The sequence below is a fragment of the Syngnathus scovelli genome, chromosome 6, assembly GCF_024217435.2.
Source record: "Syngnathus scovelli strain Florida chromosome 6, RoL_Ssco_1.2, whole genome shotgun sequence".
Lineage (NCBI taxonomy): Eukaryota > Metazoa > Chordata > Actinopteri > Syngnathiformes > Syngnathidae > Syngnathus > Syngnathus scovelli.
Window position 1 is genome coordinate 11,905,198 of NC_090852.1, and position 19,861 is coordinate 11,925,058.

At 39.3% G+C, this 19,861-nt stretch overlaps 1 protein-coding gene across 1 annotated transcript in view; it reads left to right on the forward strand.

Annotated features, from left to right (window-relative positions):
* Nucleotides 1-19,861, forward strand: part of LOC125970638 (N-acetyl-beta-glucosaminyl-glycoprotein 4-beta-N-acetylgalactosaminyltransferase 1) — a 93,547-nt gene that overhangs the window by 57,769 nt on the left and 15,917 nt on the right. The window contains exons 4-7 of the mRNA XM_049723169.2: nt 4,509-4,604; nt 5,214-5,304; nt 6,476-6,576; nt 12,279-12,346. Of these exons, the coding sequence (XP_049579126.1) occupies nt 4,509-4,604; nt 5,214-5,304; nt 6,476-6,576; nt 12,279-12,346 (356 nt within the window). The remainder of the gene's footprint in view (nt 1-4,508; nt 4,605-5,213; nt 5,305-6,475; nt 6,577-12,278; nt 12,347-19,861) is intronic.

The following is a 19,861-nucleotide window of genomic DNA, read 5'->3' on the forward strand; positions in this document are numbered from 1 at the left end:
CAATATATACTGCTCTCCCTAACCATGCAGTGTTTAGTTTGGAAGATGGTGAACAAGCCGCCAAATGAGAAGCAAAGTTTTCTTGCTTCAATCTGTATTAGTCATAAATGTAAATTCAAAGTACTTCAGCACAGCATTACTGCCGTGATCCTTCGCCTTTTTTCGTAGCTGCATGCTAACATAGGCACAGTACAAAGGGGAAATAGCATCACAATTATGATCATTTTAAACTATCCATTAGTTGTTACTTTTACATAACACATTTGAATAGAACATTCAACAGTACGCACAAGCATATACAGTATTGTAAATTAAAGGAAGAAAGAAATGTCGAATGTCTACCTCCTCTTGAAATCATTGATCAACTCTACCTGTCTCACACGATTACCGGCTTCGGAGTGCACATCAGAGTTTATGAACATATTGTGTTTAAAAAAATTATATGTTTTTGTACATTTTATAGGTACAGTTTATGCTGTATACTAGTTGGCTGAATAGCACAACAGTATTTTATTTCTATCTGAGTTTGGGGACAGCATTCCTCAGAGGACTAGAAACAAATAGTCGATGAATTCCGGTAAATCTTCCTCTCTTTCCCGTGTTTACTGTCAGACGTTTTGGAGCACAGCAGATCTTCCTCTGGTCTCTCTGCTCACTATCTGTCTTAATTACTGACACTAACTTGTTTTGCTGGTGCTCAGCCAAAATAGCAGTGGTCCGAAGGGCCACCAAGCTGTCGCTGTCAGAGGCGTACTCTGGATGGTGGAGGTAAAGTGGGGCCATATGCCAGCTGTCACAGGCTGACAGAGGTCACACAGGCACGCAGAGGCCGACATACAAGCCACATGCACACTTGCATAGCTATTACCAAATAAGGCATTCGTGCACAGATGCCGACATTACTGTAATGACACACGTGCATAAATTCTGTTTTAAAAACCATATTGATGTCCTCTGGTGTGGGACTTGATGTCCACAAGTGGCGAACTCATCCATTGGAGTTGAATGTTAACGCCACAGGCATGCCTAGGACCCTAACCGAGGAAGGGGACTCTAGAGCATGGAGGGGCAACTGTGGGCCCGTGGACCACGTGCGGGTCAGCCCACACAGAGTAAAAAATAACTAGCTAAAGAAATCTAAAATAAATTTAAAAAATCACCCAAATTGTTCCTTTCCTCATAGTTTTAAGTTGTAACATCACAATTCACCACTAAATGGAAGACATTGTTTATTGCACTTTCGCTGGGATCCTACATGACAATATAAGAAGGCCTAATAATAAATGGATTTTGAATAGTCTGCAGGACATAGCATTGAATAAAATAAAAACTTTGGAGTGACTTTATTCTGATGAAAAAGTCCACAAAATGAGTTCTAATCGCTAATGTTGGTTTCTTGTTCAGCCATTTTTTTGTCATTTTTATATTTATATTTATTAACGAGTTAAGAATAAACCATCAGGCTAAGTGCCGTGTAACTATTGAATAATGACGATCACGTATTAGCACTTGTTCTCAATCCCAATGCAGTCTCATTTGGCACACAAAGATTAGATGGAAGAAGCCTTTTTGCTGTTCAGCAAGCCCACTCATGTTTTTATGGATGTAATAACACTGCATAAAGCTGCAAAGCATGAGGTGCTACTCAACATACAAGTGTGACTAAAGCAGAAAACTAGAGGCTGCAATGACAATAGTTTTTGTATTCTTCTACTTGTCTGTCTCGCATCTTTCCAAAAACTGGAAGAAAATAAACACTGATTTAAAGGAGGATTTTTGTGCTTACTGCAGTAGGTCCATTTATAGATGGAGCAATGTCATCGTCATGTTCTTCAAGTCAAAAACCTTGTCAAAATAGACGTAATCACTGAGCAGATGGCAGCTTATTAAAAAACCCATTTCAGAAGTTCATGAGGTTGCGATGTAAATCATTTGATCACTGTCTGCTATATCTGATTCTTGTCTCATTGTTAAACAGTCCAACATAGTTTGTGCTTCTTGCTTGCCATACATTGTCCGACTGTCATTATCTTCATTGAGTTTTCACTGTAAAAGAAAGACAGGCGTCAGTGGTAAGGGTCAAATCTGAGCGTTTACAAAACAGCACCGGCAGAGGGAATCACACAATTTGATCATTCAAATTTCAACAAACTCTGTAAAACTGCAGCACATGATACAACGCGCCCTGTGGGCTTTACGCTGAGTGCTATTGTTTTTATCCCGATGTACTTTTTGCCAGGAACATCATGTCTCGCTTCCTTTATCCAAATGGGATTCAGAGTGTCAGCTGGCGTGAGTCCTCGTCAGTGGGTGCGCTGAACGACCATTTGTCAGTGTTTGCTGCCAGTGTGAATGCAGCAAGCTACAGCAGGCTCGGAGGAGAGCAAATGTCTGATTTGTGTGATTTGTGCTATTGCAGCCAGATGGGTAGGAGAGAGTGGAGATTTTGCGCAGCAGCTCACAGGGAGATACGCCAAGACAAATGAAAGAGGACACTATTTTATTTGAAACACTATCGTGCGATCGTTCCTGTGCTTTATCATTGTGCTTGTTTGTGGTTTCATGCCATTTATTCAACAGATGGGATTAACTGCCAGCCTCTGCTCCTATCTCACTTAATGTCAGTCATAGCTACAATGTGTTGCCATATAAGACAAGCACTGATATGCAATATTGATGTTTGACATTTTAGTTTCAGTGCATTTTCCGCATATGTACTTTGTTTGTGAATAAAGAAATTAATATACAATATGGCCATACTTTTTCTCATAAGTACAGGTACATATCTTATAATTTACCTGTACTTGAAATTGGCATTGGTTAATTGAATGTTTATATACCATGCCTGAGTGAAAACAATGTAAAAGCGTTGAAGTTAAATGCTCGATTCCTTTCAAATGTATATATGTCTCAATTGAAAGACATTATGGTACATATCTCAATATATTTCAAAGTGGAATATTTGGATTCTGTCTGATTCCATCCACTCATGTCTTTCAAATCAAAACTGATTTTCCAATTGAAATATCATTTTTTTGTTTACACCCCTAATAGTTTTCGAATTGTTGGAATCGAACATGTATCCTGTTCACCAATTAGCCATCACCCCCTCCAAGAAAGTTTACAACCCATGGCCTCTCCACACTGTGCGTGTAATCATTGACTTTTAATGGTGCCTGTTGAACAAAAAGAGTTGTAAGCAGGGGGCTAAGCCTTGAAACCCTCCAGAAATCTGCTAACAAGGCTCATTTACCCAGGGCAGCATTCCGTCTGCTAAAGCCCGCTAACCTCTGTCTCACTTCGACTCACTGCAATAGACTCCTGCTCAAACATGAAACCTTTCTGACGCCTCACTTTCATATCTGTCGACCCTCATGGTCTCCTAGTTTTATAATTGTGATAGACACAAAGTTTGCGACACAATATTAAGAACAATTGTGTCTGAATTGAACAAAAATATTTGTTCCTCAAAATAGTTGTGCAAATTTTACCTGGCCATCAAGAAAGTGGATTCTAATTATTCTGACTGGGAAATCATCCCTTCACAGCGAGTGAATCATTTTTATACACTCGTTTCCTAACATATGCTCTGTGTAGGTTTGTCAGAAAATATAGATTATTGCAAAGTATTTCCTCCTGTGTTTTACAATTTTATACGCCACTCAAAAAATATCAATGTTGTCATTAAGGACTAGTTATGTTCGACAAAACTTAAATTACATTTGTCTCAAATCAAATTTAAAGTTATTCAACCAGTACAACACAATCTTTATGTGATTTGTTAGCTGTACATGTGTGTGTGAGTCTGCGTGTGTGCATGTGCTTGTACGTGTGTAAACTAATCCATCGAAGACCATAAAAAGGAATTATGTCATTTGTCCTCATTGTGTCCTGTGTGCTCCCTGTTTATTGCAGACAAATGTCACAATATGGTCAGGGGATGGGCTTTGACTAATTGCTGGATATTCTCAGTTCATGCTATCCCATGACGCTGCAGATATGCAACATTCTCTCATTTGGATCATATGAGCAATATACTTGGCTATTTATGTATTTTTTGTCTGTGGTGGGGAGTCACAAAGATCCATTAGATCAACATACAGCATGAGAAAAAATATTGGGATGTACCTTCTAATTAATCTGTCGTTGAACTAGTTTGAGGAAAGTACTTTTGTGTTCACAGTGTCAAAAGCTCCATAGAGGCCTGCTTGGATGAGTTTGGGTAAACAAGGAATGTTGAGAGTGTGACTACAACACCATGAAACACTTTTTGGATGAAAATGATCAAGATCTCATAAGCTAGGCCAAATTCTTGTAAAAAAATCAAATCCGAGACAGAGGTCATATTTTTGTCATGTTCCATGGCTGCTATAGCACGTTACTCCGTTTTTTTTGCCAGTTAGAATCAATGGGGCAGATTTTATGTACCTTTAATTTGACCAATTTATCGAACATTCACTCGTTACCGTCAACAGTAACAGTTCTTTCTGTGTGATGTTTTATTGCAGTATAAGGGCCAAGCCAACCTCCATGTTTTTGAGGACTGGTGTGGCTCCTCTGTAGCCCAACTCAGAAAGAACCTGCACTTCCCCCTCTACCCTCATGTAAGTAGAAGTATACCCTCAAGTAAGTAGAAGTATACTTCAAGCTGTGAATGAAGGGATTTCATTTTATGGCCTTGGGATTCCCATTTACGGAGAGTAAAACTCATGGCATTTGCTGCAGGCTGCCAGCAGCAGATTCCATCACGTATCAGTGTGGGATGTGCAACATAGCTAAAGCTTGGTATAATTTTGCTATGCTACTACTCTATCCTACCCTGCAATGTTAAATAGAACATTTTCACTTATTAATAGGCAGGCATTTCTTTCTCCATGCATATCGTTTAAAGACTCTTGTAAGATGGTGTTGATGCTTTAACTGGATTGAACAACAAATACTGGATGCCTGAATGACAAAAAAAAAAGAAAGTTCTGATGAACATACAGTTTGTTAAAATAACGGGAAACGTGGTGTGAACACAGTCTCCGAATTTATTACATTAGAATCAGAATTTGGTCTTTGGCCCTGAGTGCTCCACTTCGTCCTATGTAGGACTCATCACCACTTCTTAGGGTCGCTTATGCTGATGGAAGGAGTTTAGCACCAAAACATCTCGAGTTCACGCACAGAACTGTTCATGCTTTCGTTTCAATTTTTGCTTCATGCTGCAGACGAGAACGACTTTGAAGAAACTGGCCGTGGCTCCGAAGTGGAAGAATTATGGCCTGAGAATTTTTGGATTTCTTCACCCTTATCGTGATGGTAACCATTTCATCTTATTAGCGAGTGTCCTTCAAAAGAATATAGAACACCACCGCATCGCTCAAACGTCGTATGATTCGGGATCACCACTACAGAGCCCTCTGAATAGAATCTCTCTGTAGTGTCCTGAAAGCCCAGCTCTACTGTTGTTACTAAGGCAACAGAGAAGCCTCAGAACCCTAGTAGATAAGTTGCTAAATATCAAACTATGAATTACATCATTTTTGGTCTTGTGTAGTCAAAGCTTTCCACCTTAGGACTCTAGACCAAGTGCCTCAGTGAGCCAGAGTGGACAAAGGTGAATGGAAGTACGTTTGTTATATGTTGTATGTAGTATGTTATAATGTAGCAAACTATATAAAAAGCCTATATTGCTCTTTGATATAGAAAGAGAGGTACTAATCTGACATTGAGTGTGATGTCATTTTTTTGGATTACTGTATACTAACCATTATATTAAGACAAGATTCTTTCAACTCGTGCTAAATGAAATAAAATCCTAATGTAAGTGTTAAAAATTAGGTTTGGTAGTGCTTTATGTACTGGCTACATAATAAAACACTGCAGTGCTCTATAAAAGCCGTATCTCAATGAACGATGTACGCACATACGTAGCTAATGTTGCTTTTTCATCAGGGTTCATACAAATGGTAAAAATTGGCTTATTATCTGATATTCTCGTTGGAATACAGATTTTTTTTAGCTGGCATATTTATTTGAAAGCTCTGACACTCATGTTAGTTATGGTCATAATTCAAGCTTCTGTCCATTTTTACAGCATTTACCTCTTCAATGCGACTGGCAAAGTTCGGATCAGTACACTTAATTTTTTGACAACGCTATAGTCATTTTTTCAAAGCATGTCTTCGAACATTTTCCCTCAGATTGCCGAAAAGGGAACCCATTCACGTCAACGAATATCACACACAAAGTGGCCTAGTTTGTTGGATGCATGATTGTGATCTTTATAGTGATGTATATAGTTCGAAAGAGCCGCACAAATGTCACCGTTTTAAAGTGGGTAGGACTTTTTCTTCTGAAATCCCTGTCACAATCCAATGACGATATTACAATTCCTTCAATATCTTGATGGTCTCCTGCTAGCTAAAGAAGTGTCTTTCAAGATAAACATTCCTCCACCATGCTTGTATCACTTTTTTATCTTTTTCAGCGGATTTCCAGTTTTCGGTCTCATCTGATGATAATTCTGAGTTCTGGCTGAGTCCGGATGAAAGTCCCCTGAACTCCAGGCTACTGGTCTATGTAGGACAGGTAAGCAATCAAATGTCACACCGTCTTCAGATCAACATCTCAATTAGTGAGCAAAACATGAGTTGTTGATAGCCGACTTGGATCAACTGGTTGAGTAGTTGCCTGTGTTTGATCCCTACTCGTCCTGTGACAATGTTAATACTTAACTCCACTTTCCTATGCTGTGTCATCAGCAGATGAATGCAATGACCATGTTAAAGCATCCATTCATCATTTGTATCCGTTATTTTCTCTTAAGCGAATCCTCGAATGCATTTGATTCTAAGGAAAAGACAGCACTCCGAGAGATTTCTGAATTCATGGAGCTCCAGCAGCTGCAGTTTGATTGAACATGGGCCATGCATATGGAATATCATCTGTTCTTTTGTCAGTGCTCGAGCATACACAATAAACAGGCAGGAAACAGGCCATCTTAACCTTGTTCGTCCTAACTCATCTAATAGTCACCTCATGTCAAATGACTAACCTCCAAGGCAAGTTCCCTCCTGACGAATTGTTTTTCGTCCCACAATTTGCATCCAGCAACCTCTGAATGTTTGCCTACCTTGACCAAATACATTCTCATCGTCACATGTTGTAAATGCTGTCACAATAGGAGTGATGAGCAAGAGAGCAAAGGTCCAGCTATGGAATCATCTGCATTCCAACAAGATGTGACATGTCACCAGGTTCCTCGGAAGATTAATTAGCCAGTTGTGAATATTGATGTGACATTTAACAGTGGAGAAATATGATGGAGCTAATGTTAGGGGAGCTGCAGCTACGAATCATTCATTTTGATAGAGGCTGTCGCACCCATTGTCTCTAGAGACGTCGCCTTCCACACAGGTATCTAACTCCTGTCCTCATTTTGTCACACGTCTTCCTTTCTTATATAGAAGAGCAGGTAGAGGCCTTGCAAGAAGTTTTCTTGTTATGCTTTGATTGATTTGAGGCATTTTCTCCAAGTGTGCAATCTCAAATTCTTTTCTGTCATTTATATAAAGGAAAATGTATCCCTTTTACTGCACCTTCAAACATTACTTTAAATTGTTATACCCTTGACCTTAAATGGCAATCTATCAAATGGCAATCTACCCTCAATGAATCATTTGATTTCAAATAAATATTTCCATTCAAATTGTACATACTGTACACGTAAATCTCCATCTTTTACCTAAAGATAATTAACAAGTTATCAATTTAACAAGATAATAACAATAACAATAGTTCAACACTATCACATGGCTGGCAACTTGTTCAGGGTGTCCCCCGCCTACTGCCCGATGACGGATGGGATAGGCTCCAGCACGCCCGCGACCCCCGTGGGGACAAGTGGTACAGATAATGGATGGATGGATTGTGAAAATCATATCTCTTTGGGCTGCATGGTGACTGACTGGCTAGGACATAGTAAGCCTCACAGTTCACAGTTTGTGGTTTCAAATCCATTGGTGGAATTTGCACGTTTTCCATGTGCCTGAGTTGGTTCTCTCCAGCTATTCTGGATTCCTCCTACGTTTCCAAAACATACATGCTTGGTTAATTAAACACCCTACACTGCATAAATGTTGTTTTTTGTCGTCAACATGTGCCTGGAGTTGGCTGTCGACCAGTTGAGGGTGTACTCCACCTCTCGCCAGCGCACCCGTGACCCTAGTCTCTGTGATAAATTGTATTTAGAATGAACATTACTGTTTCTCTCAGTTGCATGCTACGTCCCTTATTGGTTCTGGTTAGAATGTGGAAGGTGTAATGTGACTGGTGCAAGTACTTTTCACAGATTATCACAGGGAGACAACACAAACTCACACTTCAAACCATACCTTTGTCTTCTGAAATGATATATGGCAGAATGTTTAATGACACTAAAAGGACATTCATTGTCCAACAAAGATATAACCATCTTTTAGTTCTCATAAGAAAATATCCATACCAGTCCTGAATATCTTCTCAGAGAGGCCAGTCAGTCTAAGTATGCGCTACATTTGTACCAGACTGCAGAGTATGTCATTCCGCAGATAATGTTTTTTGTCCAACAAGAGTAATTGCATTTTTGCGCGCAGTAGAGAAGAAAGGGCCGCAGACTTTCAGCAGGCTTTGTGTCTTTTGTTCCTACACATTCTAAAAATGACTGCTTTAATGAAAATGTTCTTGTCAACTGGTTACACACAATTCTATTTTTGTTCATTAAATGAAAAAGGATGCATATCTAATACGAACTGAAAAGGGAAATAGACATTTTTGTAGTTTGTGTGCATGCATGCATCCATTTGAGGACTATAGTTTGTACTGTGGTGGTTTGGAGGGCATGTTCAACACGGAGGTGAAAGAGTGGTGAAATCAATAGGACAATTGACAGCAATAGCAGATCCACCACCTCAGGTCAGCACTTTGTCAATACTCTACATTTATCAGGCAGAAAGGTCTCAAGCTATTTTGAATAGGAAAGCTCCCATGATACAAGATTTATGCCTTCCTTGAGTTAAGCTCAATTGTACTGAGATTATTTTAGGAGCGGGTGCTCTTCAAATTGTGGTCGAAGGTTAAGGTGCGCTGTTAAATGATTTACGACCCATTGAAGGGGTTTGAAGGGAATTGTTATTGTGCCTTTTCCTGTGCCCGTCCATGAGAGATGAGTTGCATTGCTATTAATGTGTAGCATTCATTTGCTACCAAATGGATGCACACTAAAGTTAGTATTAGCTGGCACTAAATTGGCCAAGCGCATAATGTCATTCATGCCTGTTTATTTTCAATGCGCGTAATATTTATTTATGTATCTAACTGCTGGCAACGGAATTTTCCTCAATAAAGTATCGATCCATCTATATCTGTTTGGTCTATTTGATAATGTCATTAGCATCCACGTTTGTAAATGGCTTCGGCAACGGTCTTGTAATGGTGTGTAAAGTACTTCATGATATTATTCCATAATTAGAAAAAAGAACACCGTTATGCTCAAATGTCATTATTCCCAACCCCGGTCACAACAAAGCTGCTATTTCAGCAAGGAGGTGTTGAATAGATGTTATAGGCTGGAATAATGGAAAGTGAGAGGGCACAGTGACTGTTAATTATGTCACCGGGCTTTCCTAAGTGATGATTTCCTGTCATTGTATAAGAACAACCTTTGGCAGTGTAACATTCAATCAACGCGTGGCCATCCCTGACCTCAACCTTATTGAGTGCCTGTGTTGCATCCTTAAAAAGGAGCCTGGATAGCATTACACTTCCAAACTCTTGTCAAAAAAATCTTACATCGTCAATTGAAATAGAGGCAGAAATTGTTGATGCTCTCACAATTTGGCTGAGAGTTCTTATGATGATATCGCAGGGGTATGACGTTAACGTGTCACTTCATTGTAAATATATTTTTTGGGGGCGAAATGACATTTATTAATGCCCTGATGATGATGATAATGTTTGGATTTGAAGAAATAATAAATTGGAGTTGTCATGATGGGTGGCTTGTTCAATAAAATCCAGATTATTATTGAAGATAATATATTTGTAATGATCATACATATTCACTGTAAATTGCATCATCTTTTAGGAAAATAAAAAACTAAACTCGACAATACAGCACATGCATGGTGCTTTTTATTCACAGCTGTGATTACTGTTAATATTAAAAAAAGATACAAGCAACAAGTGTGATGACTATGCAAATTATGCAAAGTAAGGATTACAGTTTGTATGGGTTAAGAGGCATATTATACATGAAAATATTGGTCAAATCTCAAAAAATACTTGTATGGGTGTTCATCTCTATGAATTTTGTGAATGTGTGTGTCTGTTGCTCTCGTTATTCCTGGCTGCTTACCTTTTAATTCAGCTCCTGCCAAGTCTTGTGTAAGCAGGCTGCTCTCTGTAAGTAGTGACTCATTATACTGAGAGAAAGATCATGCATTCTTGCATGTAAATATGCACAAACCTTTGAATCTTTTTCTCAACTAATGAGCTGTGCGTCTTTGAGTACCACCTTGATTACTTCCAGCCCATAAATCTTCAGCCAAGGAACATAAAATGTACATGACATCAACTGCATAACAATCAGATGAGACGAAAAAAAAGTTGGTCATAAACACAAGAAACCTACTTTGTTGTTGTTATCTCTAATTAACGTTGTTGTTGTTGTTCCTTGACTTTGATACCAGATTTATGTTCAGCGTTATTGCTTAATGTTAAAACGTGATCATGATTTTTATGTTACCATTGCACTTATCAAATAATAGGAATCAGAAGTGCAATCAAATTTGAATAATCCCATTCAGCGTCTACCTCCGTCACGCTGATATTTTTCATTGCACATAAAAACAAGATACTGTGTTGTATATTTTTTTTATTCCCATCGACTGTTTGATGAGTGAAAGCTTAAACTTTCTCCTCACGTAACTTCTGCTGAGGCTCTGGATTTATTCAGTTTTGATTTGTCAAAGTTATTGAACGTGCGCGTATGGTGTGCCGTGTTTCTTTTTTTGAAACCATCAGCATGTTCTTTTTTTAGGGATTATTCCTGCAAAGCCAAAATCCTGAGAAGAAATTCTGATGCTCTACTTTCTTCGGTTGTCACTTCTACATGTGAGCTGATCAAAACCTTATGAAAACTTAAAAGTAGCCTTAGAGGGTTGAAATTTTATAGTGACTACTCAAATCAGCTTTAGTTATAGGTATTTAAATAACATGTCTGTGACATGGTTTTCATAAAAATGCCTCGAGGATGGAGAATAAAATTATACTCTACAAGTTTACACACTTCTTTTGCGGAAAGTGGGCCGTTTTAAGTTCCCTGTCTCATGCAAGCGACTATACCGGTATGCTCGGCCCTACCTACAACTGGTCAATGGTGAATCCGGCTTTTGTTACTATGACAACTGGGGAACAAGCGCTGGCATTGCGACTAAAGCCGTTTTTGCGAAACAGAGCGTGAAAAAAATGTATAGTCAAAAAAACTAAATATTTTTTTTAACTCATAAAAGCAGCACTCTACACCAAAATATTTGTGTGTGGTAGATGCACACAACACTAAACACAAATACTCCACCACCATCTTTATGTGGGGAAACAAACAACAACCACAAACCCCTCAAATGCAGCTCTGTTCACCTTTCTGCTTTGACAGGATAGTAGTACGTCCATTTTTTTCAAAGTGGCTTCACAACTTAGCAAAGTCCATTTTTCACAATATATTATAAGCAAAAGTATTTTTTTTTGTCGAACGCAAAAAAAAAAAAAAAAATGCCAAGGGGACACAACTTTTATCAAGCATCAAGAATGGCTTTACTCCCAAAAGATTTCCCAGGAGGCATAGCCTACTGTCCTGCCTTCCTTTTTAATTATTTTGCTCTATAGTGGAGTTCAGGCTTTTGCTTTTTTTAACTATTAATTCACCTTCCACCTCCACTGACCACTATCACTGCAAATATCAGATTATTGGGTGACGAGTCACATGACTGATTCTGGCCTTCAAGGACAGGTGCCATGTCTTTTTAGTGCATATGCACATTAAAATTTTCTATCACTCTCCCACAGTGTGTCCCTTAACCCGTGAGAGGCTGAAAGAGCACAATGCTAAAGCTGCATCATTGATGGTTACCACACTGTCACTGTATTCCCTGCTCGCCACTGAGTTGTAGTCCATATTTCCTCCATTTGTCATATTCCCTTCTTTGTTATTGACGACCAGCTCAGATTCTTATGCCTTGGCTTGTCTCTTGCAGTTGGGAACAGAGTGGACCGCTCCAGGCGAGTTCAACAAGTTCAGGTCCCAGTCCTCAAAGTCTGTGCAGTAAGTACCTGTGACAAGCTCACTCTCTCTCTCTAACAACCAGAAAGCAACAAAATGTTAATGTTTGCTTCGTATTAACATCGCCTCTCTCGTCAAAGGTAGTAAATTATCGACACGAATGTCTGAAAATACTGTAAATTGACACACAGAGGTAGATTTTTTCACAGGAATATTTCACAGCGATGTCACAGTAAAAGTATTTCTGTTAATTTAAGTTCGCACTAATGATTTTGAGGAGTTAAATAAAATAAAATAGCCTCACTTTGCCTTACAGCTTCAAAAGATACCGTGAAAGCCGAAATGAACATACTTAGGCAACATGTTATTTGATGTTCTTTTTTATGGGTGTGTGTTCCAAAGCATATATTCATGCTTTTCCACGCAAGCAAATGTGTGCTTGTTAACAAATCCATTCTTCTGAAGTGATTCTTATCACAAATGCAGCAGTGTTGGTAATAGAGATGTCTGAGTTTGCTGCCTCCTCCCTGTCCGCCACTGTTCATATTAAAAGGAACGGGAGAAAGGTCAACAACTTTATTTGATAAGGTCACGGATGATTTTTTTTCACTGTGACACAAAGGCCACTGACAATATCAGTACCTACCATACTCATTGTGTTAAGTACGTACATGTCATTTGAATTTGTTTACTCATCTCAGGGGCTTTGTTTCAGCATCCATGACCTTGAATTGGTTGACATTTTTTTTAATTTTTATAAAGTAAAACTTTTTCAGAATCACATCCATTTCCTCACAGTGGCATCATTGTCATATTAGATTTTATTATTTGACTATTGGGAGACAATTGGATACCATTCATCTATGTTCATCATAAATGAATACACCCCCGTTAAAAAGTATGTAATTAGACTTACCTGTGGTTTTATTTTCAAAAGAATTGCCATTCTTGTGCTAATTTGTGCAACATTGCAATATTTCATCAGATGAATTAATTGATTAGGTTTCTGTGTGCACATAAATCTCATTTGCAATCAGTAGGCCACATTTGTGGGAGTATTTCGTAGAATATGGTATGCCATTAAAAAATAATCAGAAAGAAAAATAAAGGTTTTATATCAACTCTGTTAAAGTTAGTGCTGCATCAGTTCTACACATTTGGTGAGGATCTGAGTTATGTACTTATGATAAGTCTTTGTGAATGAGAAGTGCATTAGCATTACCCATGCAAACTCCAGGATGGTACTATAGCTTCAAGATCATTAGAGGCTATTTGCACTCTCCATTCCATTCTTTATCGAGCCTCAGTTTATACCCTCTACTTCTATATGAGATTTCATTGTTGGATTGAATTAACATGAAAGAACACACAAGAACACAGATGAGCAGTGAGCACCTTTCAGTGATGTAGTTACGAAAAAAAACACTTTTTGTCAGGTTTTCTGTTTCTCTTCTCATGCTTTGCAACATGGTTATTTATGTTATGAATCATTGGGGCAGCACAGCCGCTACAGTTAAGCGAACAGTGACTAATGGCTTCTGCAGGCCTGAATCAGACTGTCAGGGAATGAAGCATTGTGCGGTTGAGGGCTTCACTACAAACAATTCACTCGCCTGTCAGAAGGCTCATAGATGCAGTTCAGAGGTGTTGAACCCTTGCCACCCGCTGTATTGGGATACAGATGTGTATCACACACACACGCACGCACACACACACACACACACACACACACACACACACACACACACACACACACACACACACACACACACACACGCACACGCACACGCACACACACACACACACACACACACACACACAGGTTATGCTCATCTTTGTGGGAACAGTTTTGGTAAAACCCTTTTCTGTACCACATGACTATGTGCTATCGTGCACACAGCCCATGAAGGAATGCCTGGATGAATAGACAAATTATCTACAGTGATTTTAAATAATGAACCTACATGTCATGTATTTGCTATACTCTCCATATTTTGTTTCAACATTCATTGACTTTTTGCCTTTCATTTGGCTTTTCCCTCTCTAGCTTACACATACAAACCAATGGCAATTGCATGTTGGGTAGTGAATTTAAATTGGGTTAGCCACTGCCAATGGACTGTGACCTTTTTCCCGCCTTGGGGTAGGATTTACGAGTCCAATGTAGCACAGATGGAGAAGTGCAGTCAAATAGGAGGATGTGGTCGTACAGGCCACCTGGCTGGAATGGAACCTCCTGGAAGAATGGCTTGAGTGTAGAAGCTATAACATTTTACACTCATTTGCCTTTATGTAAACTGGATCAACCAGGATTGGATTAGATTGGATTAACTAGCGTCTTTATTTATTTATTTATTTATTTACTTACTTACTTACTTACTTACTTACTTACTTTCTTACTTACTTACTTACTTACTTACTTACTTACTTACTTACTTACTTACTTACTTACTTACTTACTTGCTGTCTGAGTGTGGGTTACTTACTTACTTGCTGTCTGAGTGTGGGGTATTCAACCTCCCTCCCATGTAGATGTTGGTGATTATTTGCAAACACAGCTAGTCAAATTTGCATCTGTGGTGGTGTCCATTTGCCCAAGTTGTGCAAATGTTACCGGGCTGCCTCAGCAAGTCAAGTCAAGTCAAGTCAAGTTTATTTGTATAGCCCTAAATCACAAACAGTCTCAAAGGGCTTCACATAGCCAAAATTGACAATTATTCTCAAAGCATCCCCTGATCATAAGCTCCCAAAAGGGCAAGGAAAAACTCAAAAAAACCCTACCAGGGGAAAATGAGAAACCTTGAGAAGGGACCACAGATGGAAGGATCCCCCTTTCAGGATCACCAGGTTATAATGGATGCAGAGAGTACACAAGTAATACATAATATGAAAATCAATGAAAAAAATGGATGTCGGAGGTGTCCTCGATTGTCCTGGCAGTGTCCTCAAGGGGGCCGAGCCGCAGCTCCCCCATCCCGAACTGGTCCCCGAGAATCCAGCCAGCCGCTATCCGCTTTTGAGCCACCTAACCCCCTCCCCAGCCGGGGAGGAGGTGGGCAGAGAGAACAGAACAAACTCCAGCCAAATCGGCCATCACAAGTTAGTTAAAGGCCATCTCATAGAAATGTGTCTTTAAACGTGTCTTAAATGTTTCTACTGAGGTAGTAGTTCTAATATCCATTGGTAGGGCATTCCAAAGCTCTGGAGCCCGAATAGAGAATGCTCTAGACCCTGCAGACATTTTCTTGGCCCTCGGTATAACTAAAAGACTAGCGTTTTGCGAACGAAGGTTACGAGACGGAACATAAGGAACGACTAGGTCGACGAGATATGAAGGCGCTAAGCCATGCAGTGCTTTATAGGTTAGTAGAAGAACCTTGAAGTCACATCTTAAATGGACCGGGAGCCAATGTAATTCGGCTAATATTGGGGTAATGTGATCAAATTTTCTTGACCGTGAGCAAATATGCTGAGCAAAATGCCTGAGAGTTACCTTGCAAGCAAACCAAGACCTCCTTTTCATGTGTTTGGACGGTGTAGGATAGTGTCACACTTGACCAAATTGCAATTGTACAAGTATTTATAAATCAAAGCTAACAAGGGTGAAAAAGGCCTACATTTCTGTTTCCTCTCCTTGAAACGTATCTGGAGGGAAAGACTATTTTCTTAAAGGCAGGATGCCTTTGAATTAAAAAAGTGTGTTTGATCTGAAAGTATGAGTTTTAAAATGATTTTACTGACGTTTTTGAGTTTCAAAGTCAGTGACTGAGAAGGGAAGTGACAGTTTGGTAGTGTCTGCTTGGGGTCACAGGCGACACTTTAGCAGTCAGATGAGGAACCCAGATAAGTCAGACAACACCATCTCTGTTCTCTGGCACTGCAGTCAGAGCCTCAGGCAGTGGAGACACGGTTGACAGTTAGCTGAAAGTTCTATATGTGGAAGTACTGTTTTGAATACTAACATTGCATCTGCTTCTTCATTTATGCAACACGGTGGGATAGGATTGACAATTAGCTGAAGATCAAAAGGTTTTTTTGTAAAACATACCGGATAAGAATAGACGCTTGGTGTATCCTGAGCCAGGCAAGGAGGGGATGTGATTATTTTACATTTGACAGGCATATGCAAGCATGGTGGATTCAGCACATTCATGTACAAGAAGTGAAACCGACAAATGGGCTGACCTTTGACTATGGCGTGCAGAAGAGCATCCCATGGTTGTCTATGATGCTGCAGCTGGCATTTTGAAGGCGTTCAAAAACTGGAGGAAATGCCATTTACACCTGACCCTTCTCTGACATGTGATGTAACTTCCCCCCTTCTTGCACACACTCTTAAATCCCCTCTGCCTTATTTTGTCTTCATCTTCTCACCTCTTTACCTCTTACAAACATTTTGTATCCTGGAACTTTGGTATTTCTTGCGTTAGGATCATGCGTTTGAAAATTTGCGGGCAATAGTCAGATGGTGGGGTTCAAGCCCAGTCAGCAAAAGAGAGTGGAACTTAAAGGGTGCCTCTCTGGGAGATCTTACTATCTTTCAGGGAATCCTTTAAGCACTGCTTCTTGTGAAGAATCATGCATGTTGAGAGAACAGCGTAATAATACCTTCATGGGCCAGCACAGGAATATTGATGGAGTTTGCAAAAAATATTTTAATCACTAAATAAATTGTAATAGAAATACAGTACATACAGTATCTTCTCTTTCACAGCACCCCATCAGAACTTTGTCAGTCATGACTATACATACATTTAATCTGTGTTGGTCGACATCAGAATGTGAACACATGAATGGCAAAAACGTATGTCGTATTTTTGTTCAATTTTATTTTTTCCATCAGCTCTTAGAGAAGCTAGCATTTTTCTCCCTCATAGCTTGTGATGGTACAACAGTCGCAATACACTTATTTTCATTCCACATTCACTTCAGTAAATGTAATTTTCTGTTTTCACCCCATTTTGATTTATATGTGTGTGCAGTGAAAGTATGCTGTCAGTTCAAAAGTACCCTTCATTTTCTAAAATAGTCCACAATTTATTTCACAAAGCAACAATAGTGCACATACATCTGAGATAGCGGCACAAAAAATTGTAGAAACGTTTATTTTTAATCATTTTAATAACTATAACACAGAGGTAACGAAAAGCCCAACTTCTCAAGAAATTCAAATACTGTATTCTATGAAAAAGATGAGTAAAATATTCTCAACACAGTGAAGAAATTGGGTAAATGTATTTTCTATAAATTCGAGTGTTTAATGATTTTTTTTTCATTGAGCAACTAAAATGAATTGTTTCTACAATATTCTATACTATTGCGATGCACTTGTACGTTATATACTACTTCCTTCACTCGTGTGTTTCTAACGTTGTTCCATTCCAAGTTATCTATTGAATAAATTGCAAGTGTCATTTGACGACTCGACGAGTCCCTTCTGTTTGGCCTTCACTCATTGCCTGCCTGCTTGTAATGGCACATGATAAGAGTCTCATGACACATTTCACTGTGGGTGACAGTATGTGTCGGTATGCACGGTAGCTGGTGTGCAATCAGAATGTCTCGTGGCTGTTGATGTGCATCGTTTTAGCTGTGAAAGACTGCGTGACATCTGGCTGGCAGTTATGCATGAACGCCACCTCACATTAACCCGCGTTCTTCTAAACCGGACAGTTTTTTTCTGTAATCAAATCTCTATGTACTGAGGGGGCATAAGTATGTGATATAAACATACGCATATTAGTTTAGTTTGGTAAAGGTAGATCATTTTAATTGCCCAAGAACAGGAAGAATAAAACAAGTCAAAATACCAAATCATTTACAAATTACATACCAATCAGTTACAAATGGTTCATATGTTTGAAGAACAGTAGCGCTACCCTACTACTATATTATTCAATTCTCATTTCCATTAAGTGTCGTCAAAGGTATAGTAGCATAATAACCGGTTCTATTGATGAATTCTTCTTTTTATTGACCTTGACGCATTGCCATTGCTGTAGTAGCACTAGAAAATATTGCTTCTCACAAATGCAAGACTACCTGGTAGTAAATACAGTCACACCAACGCTCATCTTGGTCAGGAATTCCAAACCCATGTGAGAAAAGCTGAATCAGAGGCATGTTGAAAAACATTTTTGTAATGCTCTGTTTGGATGATAATGTGCTGGCAAATTGGATGTAGAGTTGCGGATATAAGCAGACGGGAATGTGCAAAGGCCGTATTGAGAAAAGCCTACGACTAGATACGGGTGAGAAGAAGTGAAGGGAGGGGATGGAGCAGCTAAAATATATGGTGGCTGCAGGGGAGCGCAGCATGAGCAGTCCTCTGGATTAAAGGAATGCGTGAGAAATGGATTGAAGACGCACGAGGAGAAGAAAAGTGAAGTTTGTGCATCTCCTTGGGGCAGCTCCAAACACTGCAATCATCGCTGTCGCCAAGACGAGGAGGCAAAATCAAGGGATAGGGTGGCAAGTCAGATAGCATTAATTAGAAACGGAGCTGCAAAAGCAAAATGAGGAAATTGCTGAGGCTGGAGGACATGCGTGGTGACAGGGAGAGCAACCAAATGACAGCAAGTGGGTTTTATGTTGCCAGGGCAGAAAGTATATTGCCTCACGCAGGACTGTAGTGCTCGGTCTTCTTTACTGCTCTGGTTTAGTGATGCATAGTGTGTCTATGTTATGTTGTCTGTACGCATGCATACATGTGTTAGACGGTTAGTGGGTGAAAATATCCCCATGACATTGTGCTCTGGTTTTTGTATCTTTAGCAGAAGCAATCCAACAGCTTTCTCTCAGCTAAAAAACAAACCCCCCACACTTTTTGGAAAAATACCTTTGACTTCAATTGTGGGCCAGAGTTTGCCCACAGTTTTTTCCGCCATTGCATTTGAGAATTCAGGAGAATAAGAAAGCTTACACGATGAAGTAAAACAGAAAGCAAGTGTGACGACGCCTCGTTTGCAAAATAACAAAAGCTATGCTCACAATTTTAACTTTTACGTTTTTTGGAAAACCCTGCTATTACTCTGGACAAAACTTTGATAGATTTGCTCCAATACTGTGAGTTAAAACACTGACTACAAGTGGTAGTTCATTACACTTTTGTGCCTAGAATCATAGAGTACACTTAGTTCTGGGATTCCCATCTCCTACTTTTCTGGAGAACAGCATGCGTGAATGAAGACACACTCCAAATTAAGCTAATTACTCATGAAATTAAGCTTCTGTTCTGTGTCCTCTTCTGATCTATGGTCACATGAGAATAGTTATTCTTTTCTCTTGTCTTTCCCTTGCCCTTCACTTATTCTTTTGTGTCTCACCTCTCTGGCACAAAGCTGTGAATCAAATCATTTCTCAGTGAGATTGATTCATTTTAAGTTCTTTCTTTGTTCCTGCCGTTCATCTGCTTTTCACTGCTAGTCCATCTTTCTTCACACTCATTTGTGTGTCTTCATTATTATCAACCCAGGATATCTGTGTTATCCGTCACTGGAAAACTAGTGAAACCGTTCTTCTCACGCACACACTCACTCAAACACACACACAGTTATA